This window comes from Hyperolius riggenbachi, chromosome 11 (assembly GCF_040937935.1).
Source record: "Hyperolius riggenbachi isolate aHypRig1 chromosome 11, aHypRig1.pri, whole genome shotgun sequence".
Lineage (NCBI taxonomy): Eukaryota > Metazoa > Chordata > Amphibia > Anura > Hyperoliidae > Hyperolius > Hyperolius riggenbachi.
The window spans coordinates 115,540,211-115,550,368 of NC_090656.1; the positions used below are offsets into that span (position 1 = coordinate 115,540,211).

General features: G+C 40.5%; 1 protein-coding gene across 1 annotated transcript in view; it reads left to right on the forward strand.

Annotated features, from left to right (window-relative positions):
* The window catches only part of LOC137537849 (mucin-5AC-like), a 73,707-nt gene that overhangs the window by 33,072 nt on the left and 30,477 nt on the right, over positions 1–10,158 (forward strand). The window contains exons 27-32 of the mRNA XM_068259801.1: positions 701–940; positions 3,745–3,901; positions 4,267–4,395; positions 6,142–6,286; positions 7,318–7,358; positions 8,836–9,129. Coding sequence (XP_068115902.1) covers positions 701–940; positions 3,745–3,901; positions 4,267–4,395; positions 6,142–6,286; positions 7,318–7,358; positions 8,836–9,129 — 1,006 coding nt within the window. The remainder of the gene's footprint in view (positions 1–700; positions 941–3,744; positions 3,902–4,266; positions 4,396–6,141; positions 6,287–7,317; positions 7,359–8,835; positions 9,130–10,158) is intronic.

A 10,158-nucleotide genomic window follows, 5' to 3' on the forward strand; every position in this document is an offset into this window, starting at 1 on the left:
ATGCATAAATGATTTACTCAGTGTTTGCTCATTGTAAAATCTTTCCTCTCCCAGATTTACATTCTGACATTTATCACATGGTGACATTTTTACTGTGGGCAGGTTATGTAGCTGCTCCTAGCTGTTTTGGCTGTTACAGACAGCTGTAAACAGCTATTTCCTGTCTGTGAACATTGTTACATTGTGGCAGTTTGCCCAGAGTACCGCGGTACCAGAGCCTCTTGTGGGAGGGGTTTCATCACAAAATCAGTCATACAGCGCCCCCTGATGGTCTGTTTGTGAAATGCAATAGATTTGTCATGTAAAAGGGGGTATCAGCTACTGATTGGGATAAAGTTCAATTCTTGGTCGGAGTTTCTCTTTAAGTAATGAAACACAGCCTACTTCTTCCTACTGGCCCCTGAACTCAGTCCATCTTCTCAGTAAACAGCTTTTAGTTGCAAGCAAAGGTGGAAATGAAATTTTATGGATTGCTGCTATCACATCACTAATGTCTTTCCCCACCCTGGCTCTCCATAATAGTGAGTTGAAGTGATCCAAATGGCCAGGATTTCATTAAAAAAAATAAAGGAATTGTAAAGACAAGAAATGTATTTTTTTCCTTCACATTCACCATCTGGTTATGATCTGTCAGTAAGTACATGTATTGTTTTTTCAAATAACTGACTAAAAAAAAAACTTTTTGTTTGCCTAATCACAGAGAACAATGAGTGGTCTCTGCGGTAATTATGATGGCAACGCTGCCAATGACTATGTCACCAGAAGTAAATCTGTGGTTGGAGATGTCCTGGAGTTTGGAAACAGCTGGAAACTTTCTGATCGATGCCGAGATGCTGTGGAAGTTCAAGACACCTGCTCCTCTAATCCATACAGAAAAGCATGGTCCCAGAAGCAGTGCAGCATTATCACCAGTGGCGCGTTCTCCTCTTGTCATCCTCTGGTAAGGAGAATACATCTGGTTCTGATTTTGTGTATTATCGTCTTTACTAACAGCAGGGCTGCCATCAGAAATTTTGGGGCCCCTCACACATCATCAGGCCTGGGCCCACCCAGTGGTTGCTGTGCCCACCCTCTAGCCACCCCACCCCATGTGGAAAGTGCGCTGCAGCAAAAAATGTGCATGGCTCCGACACTGAAAAGAGCGGCATGCACAGCTTGATGCGGCAAAAAGTGGGCATGGCCATGGCATGTTGTGAGTGGAGCAAAATACTAGCAAGATACAGATAGTCCCCGGTTAACAAATGAAATAGAGACTTGTAGGTCCGTTCTTATCCTTTATCAGTTCTCTTTTGTCCCCATCTTCCTGTGCCTCTTTTGTCCCCCTCTGTCATACCTCAGTTTGTGCCTCTTTTGTGTCCCTCTGTGTGACCTCATGTTTTCGTCTCATCTCTTTTCTCCCTGTGCCTCTTTTGTCCGCCTCTGGTCCCCCTGTGCCTCTTTTATCCCCCTGTGTTACCTCCTGTCCTCTTATGTCTCAGCTTGTCCCCCTGCCCTAGCCAGGTATAGGTGCCTCCAGTATAGGTAGCCAGGTATAGTTTCCCCCAGTATAAGTAGCCAGCTATAGGTGGTGCCCCAGTATAGGTAGCCTTGTGTAGATGCCCCCAGTATAGGTAGCCTGGTGTAGATGCCCCCAGTATAGGTAGCCTGGTGTAGATGCCTCCAGTATAGATAGCCTGGTATAGCTGGTGCCCAAGTTTAGGCCAGCAAGATACAGGTGCCCCAGTATAGGTATTCAACTATAGGTGGTGCCCCGGTGTAGGTAGCCTGGTATAGTTGCCCCCAGTATAGGTAGCCTGTTATGGGTGGTGCACCAGTATAGGTTAACCAGCTACAGGTGCCCCCAGTATAGGTAACAAGCTATAGGTGCCCTCAGTATAAGTAGCCAATTATAGGTGATGCCCCAGTATAGGTAGACAGGTATAGGTAGCTAGGTATAGTGGTTCCTGCCCCAGTATAGGTAGCCAGGTATAGGTGGTGGCCCAGTATAGGTAGCCTGTAGCCAGATATAGGTGGTGGCCCAGAATAGAAAGTCCGCTGTAGCAGGCTCAGTCATTGTTTCCCATGTTCAAGCACTGATGTCACTCTTCTCTTAGTGCTGGAACGCGGTGTGCTGATTAGTGAGCCACAGGCCTGCAGCAAGCACATGTGGCCCTTCCAGCGCTTTGGAAGGGGGCAGGGCCCCCAGAAGCCCTGGGCCCCTCACTGCAGTGTCACTTGTCCCCCCCTGATGGCTGCCCTGACTAACAGCATCAGCCAAACTCTCTATACAGACACTGAGAATCTGATATAATAACCAAAAATAACTTAGACTGTTTTTACTTTAGATGCCTATCCAGGTCAAACACGCAAAAAAAAAAAAAAAAAAAAAAAACAGAATACACAAGCAGCTCAGAGTTGCTTGGATATTTTATTGTACTGGTCCAAGCCCTATCCCATAGAGCCGTATTAATCTCTGCCATGCACTGATCAGAACCAGCTGTCCAAGTTGAGTTGAAGGGAATTTGTAAAATGTCAAAGCTATAGGCTTGCTATACACCAGCGGTCTGGATGTAAGCCTGGCTTCTGGGGCATAAAGAGATACTTTGCATACTCAGTAGTGATGCATTGTGGGTAACTAAAGTTGCTCACTTAAAGCTGAATTATTGTAATACCTTTTGTTTTAAGAAGGCAAATCACACTGAGCATTACAAAAAAAAAACCATGAAATGTTCATGTACCTGTATAGGATCAAGCTTGAACTGTCTGAATAAACACTAAATGATGCCTGCCTAAATTATGGTTCTTAATACTTTTGGCCAACACTCTTGTCAGTACCCCAGCAATGGCTCAGATAATTGCATGAAAAGTTAAGGGAACACAGAAGGAGACCATGAGGCTTCCACCATCATTGTGAACAAAGCAAACCTAAAATATATGCCATGGCCTATTGCTTCGTACTTTAACAAGCACAGAAGTTGGGGATGCCAGTTGAAAGACATCAAATTGGTGAACTAATTTGAGGTGTGCTAGCCACTGTGAAGCCACTCCTGATTACTTAATTAGTGAGTAAGTAAGAAAATATGTCCTCAGAGGAGAGGTGTCCACTGCCTTATATTTGGGTTCAGTAACCAACAATCATTTTCCTATTTGCCAGAAAATATTGAATCAGTATGCAGGAACGTAAAATATGTTGCTATACTGGGCTTGAGCAATTCCATTTTATTTTACATCGCCTTCTACTATTGGGAAACACAGCTGGAGTACTGCAAAGTCTAGGATCAAATCTCATCTTGCAGCATCCTGCTGTAAGTGTTTAGTGAGAATATAAAAACACTCCACTGCATCCAGCAGGACCAGCAGTGAGTGAGAGAGGCTGTGATGGTGGTCAACGACTCTGCTGTCCCCTCAGCCTGCTATATGTAGTATGAAGCCTGCCTTAGCTGCTGGCAGGAGCATTTGTATAATTTACAGCTGTTATTAAAGTATTATTGCACAGGACTTAAAATCACCATTAGTGGGAATGGTATCCACAGACTCCATAGACACTGATATATTAGCTTTCAATTATATTTGGAATCTAAATTCTCAATAAGAACAAAAGCTACAGGTCTATTGGGTTTAAAGATGAAAAAGAGGTTTGTACATACAGTATTTCTCTTCACTTTCATTACTTAGATTGCTTGCACATTACTGTGCCGTTGGTGGCATTACTATTCATGATGACTGACTACCAAATGTCACTAATTTTTGCCTGTCACTCTTCAGGTGGATCCCGTTGAATATTACGATACTTGTGTCAATGATGCCTGCGCCTGTGACAGTGGTGGAGATTGCGAGTGCTTCTGTACTGCCGTAGCGGCCTATGCCCAAGCCTGTAGTGAGGCCGGGCAATGTATACACTGGAGAACTCCCAACATCTGCCGTAAGATTCACTCAAATCTTATAAAAGTGACAAAAAGTTTAAATTCCACTGAAGATTTTAGCAAATTGCTTAATTTAGATTATTATACTATAGCAGTTATATACTGTAGTATTTTTCCTGCTGTCTTTAAATCATTTTATTTACCCGTAATTTATGGCTTATTTTTGTATAGTATTTATTTCTTTGTTTTTACTTTTGATTTACTTTTTCTAGATATTAAACATTTATCAACTGAATATCCTCTTTGCAATTTTCCCTCCAAATTTCACAATGCTGTCAGTTATACAGTATAAGCATAAATAGAATGATATGTTGGTTCATACATTGTTATTGACATTTCTTAATTATGTGGTTTCTCCTTATAGCTGTATTCTGTGATTTCTACAATGAGCAAGGACATTGTGAGTGGCATTATAAATCGTGTGGAGCCCCTTGCATGAAGACCTGCATGAATCCATCAGGAGTATGTTTTAACAACATGACTGGTTTGGAAGGTAAGCCTTTTCAGAAGTTTTCTACATAGCATACAGTGCTCAGCCAATCCACCTTCTCTCCATTCACTGCCAGTGCCAGTTCTCTGAAATCTGCCTAATATCTTCATGTACCCTTACAGAAGAGTTGGATGTCATATGGTAGTATGAATGACGATAGCCCTCATGTACAAATCTTCAGTTATTCAGACCATTGAATGCAACTTTGAGTGTATGTACTGTATGTCAGATCATATTAGGTTACTTATTGATCTTAACAATGAGATTTTAATTTGGTGGCAGAAGGAAGGTATAAGGTAAAATGTAAGAAAAATGAATAACTCACCAATCCTATTTGGCACACCCAAAAATCTGACTGCCAGTTTGCAGAATGATTGAAAAAGATTCTAAATGCTGTGGGTAAAGTCTTCATCTAGCAGCCAAATGCACTATGGGAGGGCAAGTGGCAGTCCAAGCTAGGTCCCTATGCTGTAGTCAATGGGAAGACATCACATTATTTATCTGAGACAAAACCAGAGGAAATTATTTTATTATTCTACATACTAGCGATGGAATGTGCACAAGACCTGCCCGACCTACATCTCTGATATGGTCCACTGGCACATACCAGCCCGATCCCTCTGATCTTCCAATGACCAGCTCCTATTCGCACCATGCATATTTCAGTCCCATGCACGATTGCAGGACTTCACCAGGGCTGCCCCCACTCTCTGGAACTCGCTCCCACCAGCCTTCAGACTTCACCCCACCTTTAATACCTTCAAACAAGCTCTCAAGACTCACCTTTTCATGCTCGCATACCCCCCTACACCAGCACCATAATACATTCTGTTAGACATCCTCTCAACAGATGCACCTATTGTCTCCACCCCCACCCTTTAGATTGTAAGCCTCTGGCAGGGCCATCTCCCTTAGTGTTTCCAGCTTGATTATGCAATCTTACTGTCATTCACCCCTCTTGTGGACTAGAACAGTCTCTATTTTGACATATGACACTGTACTGTTATCAAATCATCTGCATGATCTTGTTTTGTTGTGAGTTTCCTGTATGTCCTACCTTGTATGTTAACCTGTTTATCTATTGTGCAGCGCTGCGTAATATGTTGGCGCTTTATAAACACAATAAATAATAATAATAATGTTCAGGGACTGAGGGAAACAACAGGAACTTTTCATTTTATTATATTATTTTCCTTTAAGACAGCTGTTATATTTTGTGGCATTTTAGCAAGGGTTATCAATTTAAAAATGATTAATCCCACCACTATTTGAAATAATTGAACAGCAAATGCTTGCATTTGTTCCACCCAATAGCATTTCACCAACGTTAAAACTGTAGATTGTGTGTTAATTGCTTAGACTAGTTGTGTGTTTGTGTATACGTAAAGAATAGAAGAAGTGGTCTGAGTCATAAGGCAGTGTAGCAACTATTTGCAGGGACTGAGAGTGCTAAGTAAGGTCCTATTTCTGCTGTTAGGCAGTTTTAAACAGCCTAAAATGCAGCATTACTAGTTACCAACACTCTTTGATGTTTAATTCAACATCAGGATTGCTTCAAACTGCATTACTGAGGTATTGATTCTTCCAATTTTGACTACAAATTTGCATTATTATCATCAGTTGAGTATTGCCCCTTGGAACACTGCTATCATACAATTTGAGGGAGCAATGCACCTTGATGTACACTGACACTAAGCTATATATTTGTCATTGTTTCATGGGTCTAACAATTCCTTTTCTTCAATCCAGGCTGCTATCCCAACTGTCCACCAGACAGACCATATTTTGATGAGGACACCATGCATTGTGTTGCCTCTTGTAACTGCTATGATGAATATGGAGAGGAATATAAACAAGAAGAACCAATGCCAGGCGCTAGCAGATGTTCAGTTTGGTAAAGAACCTCTCACAACCAGATGCATAAACATATATTAATTATTTGTGTACATACCATATTTAAAATGTGTTTTTTAAAGAATTTTTCTGTGGCTGAGCATATTGGGGTTAAAAAAATCATTTTTGAATCAGATGATCTTAAAAAATAGGTAGCCTTATTTAGATGCAGTTGCCTTGATGTACCAGCTGCTTCTGTCAATCAATATCCCCTACAGCTGTCACATCTTCATCCTCTATGCTGCCCTCAGCAGATCTTCAACAATCCCTACCTCAAATTCTTGAAAAAAAAAAACACAGACATTAGTTACAAGCATTTGGAATTATTCACTAAGCCATAAATGATCTATTACAATACCTAACCAGCTTTTAAGACACTGCAGTAATTTCCATGGGCATAGCGCTTGAAGTTTATCAATATCCCTAGACTTATTGTGTGTTTGCAGATATATGTAACTAATAACTGTGTTTCTGATTATTACATACCTTGATTGTTGTAGACATGCTGGAGGCAACCCCAAATTTCTATTCTTTAATTTCAACATGATTTAGTGTTAATCACCGGTGCACACAAGGCCAGGTGGAAAGAAGGGGGAAATTAACCTATTCAGAAGAAGGCCTCTAGAACTAGCCAGTTAGCATCACCAGTGGCACAATACATTAAATTGGATGATTGATAGGCAAAGTAAATATGTAATGCTGTCAGCTGCAAATATATTATATATATATATATAAGACCATGTCTATTTTTTTATCTTGTTGATCATTACTTTAATTTTTTTCCTTGTATGTATAATACTTGAATGATGAGCATAAGAAAGGAGAGCTTTGCTGCTAAAGGGGAACTCCAGCTCTACTTCTAAATGGGGATTTTATGAGCTGGTGATGGACTCTCTGGCATCCTAGTGGATTACAAGAGTGATGTCAGCTTTAAGTAGAAACTTGCATCACTACTAAGTGTGAAGAAATAACAAGTGGTTGTACCATTGTAGGACACTGTTCCTAATTTTATTTATTTGCTTTTTATTTTAGCAAATGCACAAAAAATGGCAGAGAATGCACCAAGTCTAAAGGTATGATGTTTCCATATTTAATAAAATTGAAAGCCTAAAACATTTCATTTATATTTGCAACTCAATGATATATCATCTGTATTTCTGGGCTTGATGCTAAATAGAAAAATGCATTTTTTACACAAGTATTTTTCTTTTGTAAAGAATTAGAACTTGTTCACACTGTAAGTAAACTTATTTATTGTATATACCACTATTTTTATTACTGAAGACATAATTTCAAACCTTATCAATAAATGCCTTTTAAATTATCAACAGCCAAAAAAATACACAAAATCATTTTGTTAGTACTTTTTCTACTACTTTTGGGACTTTTTTAATTGCGAAAAGCTGAAAAGTTATTTTAAAGAGAAGATGAAAAATTATGACATAGGAGAAAAACTAAATTACATATGGACCAATGGCCTTTATTCAATTCAGTTCCTTTTTTCTCCTAAGTTTTTTCCTGGGACAGACTGAGGGCCATATCAGCGTTCTTGAGACTACTATGGGGCTAAACTAGCAAAATTGAATACAATCTTTGCTGACTGCCCCCTTGTCAGATGTTCAGATCTCTGTGAGACACTGCTGCTTGCACAGTGGCACCTGCGAAGAAGTGATGGTTACTGCTGCTAGGACAGTGGCTGTTGCTGGCATAGTGGCTGCTGCTAATTAGTGACTCTTTCTGCTGCTGGCACTGTGACAGCTGCTAATTGGTGGCTCTTATTACTGCTGGCACGGTAGCAGCTGCTAACTAGTGGCTACTATTACTGTAGGCACAGTGGCGGCTGCTAATCAGTGTCTGTTATGCAGGCCCGGCCCTAGACTTTTTGCCGCCTGAGGCAAAATTCAAAAAAATCGCCGCCCCTCCCCCCCCCAAGCCGTGTGTGGGGGGCTGCCCGAGCTGGAGGGGATAGCGGGCAGTAAGGGGGTATTGGGCCTAGCGGCGGGGAGGGGGGTCGGACCCCCCCCTCCCTCGCCTGGGTCCCCCGTCCTCCGCTCCCCTCCAGCTTTAAAAGTGAGGTCGCTGGCTGCAGCTATATTGTAAGAGGCAACGGGCGGGGATCACTCACCTCTTCCTTGTTCCAGCCCGAGCCTGCGCTCCACTGACGTCACTTCCCACTTTGACACCATTACAGTAGCCGGTGCAGGAAAGAGGAGAGGTAAGTAGGTAAAAAGCAATTGGCGTATGTAAATAAAGGCACATTCTGGTGAAGCAAATCTGAAAAGTGATCAAATATTGTGTGAGTTAATTACTCACATAGAAACAATCACTTTATAGCTTTATTATCTAGTTTCTGGTGATCAGATGATGCCCTGCATGCAGCAGTAATGAATCTATCACGATAAGCTTACACATTTGGATACAATGTGGGACATTGGACACATTTTGAAAAATGACCTTTGAATATTTATTTGCATTCACATTTGTACTAATATTATCCCTATATGGTATTTACCTGAATGATCTTTAAAACAAAATCCTTTTTTTTTACAGTCTGCTGTGTGTACGAAGGCAGGGAGTTTGCAGAAGGGGACATAGTCTATTACACAAGTGATGGAACTGGAGGATGCATTAATGCCATTTGCTCAGAAAATTCAACCTTGACTCGTTACATTGGACTTTGCCCAACAACAGCCACTCCACAGACAACATTCAACTTCAGTCCTCCATCAAGTTCTTCTGAAGAACAGTCAACACCCCCAGGAAGTTCTGAAACATCTTTCACCACTCCTGGACCTCCTTCAACTTCTCCAGGCTCACCTACTGATGCTACAAGCATTCCACCTGGTAGGTAGTTTATTTTTCTCCATACAATTAATAAGTACAAATAATATAGAGTCAATTATCCTAATGAATATCAATAGCACAATAAAAATGTCATGCTTATTGAATAGGTTAAGTGCCATCCCAATATTTAAAATATAAGTAGAAACTTAGAGGATAAAAGGAAGGAACCGCTACACTCTCTCATTCCATCCTGAATATATAACTGACAGCAACGGATATATTTCAGTACCGACAAAATATTGTCAGAACTGGAAGGGATCACTATAAGAAGATAATGGTGAGCTTCTGAGAGGAACTGACGGTTAGGTTAGTATGTTATATTCATTTGCAGCTACGTCATGTGTTTATTTTGAATAATTTCCCTCGCTTCAGGTTCCCTTTAAGTAGTATGCGCACTCTCCACCAGGTGACAGCCAAACGATTTTTATTCAAGGACAACAAAACAGGATAAAAAGGCTGATATGTTTTGAACGACAATGTCCTTACTCATAGTCCATGAGGGCTATGAGTAAGCACATTGTCGTCCAAAACATGTCAGCCTTTTTATCCTGTCTTGTTGTCCTTGAATAAAAATCGTGAGTGCGGATACTACCCTTTGAATGTAAGTAGAAATTTACCTCCTAAAAAAGAGTCTTATATAATGAAAATGGTTTATTCACATTTACACAACATATCCCAGGGCTTAAGAGACCCTTCCTCAGGAAAACATGTATGAACTGTTATGCTTCTTCAAGGTTGATTGTGTACATTTACCCGAAAAAACAGGATATGCAGAGTTTTTTCTTTTCTAAGCTTTTTTATCTAAGAGTTTACTAGTACTCATTTTTAGATTTGAAATATTTCGTATTTTTGGGTGTCATCTACTCAAGTAATCGTTCTACATGTTTCTTTTGAGCTATGAGGTATGTATTTTTCCACACATGAACATGCTTATCTGAAGAAGATACTTTTACCTCTGTAAAAGCATTAATTGCGTTCTCATGGCAAATAAGGTAAATAATCGGACTTCCATTCTACTTTAAATCATGT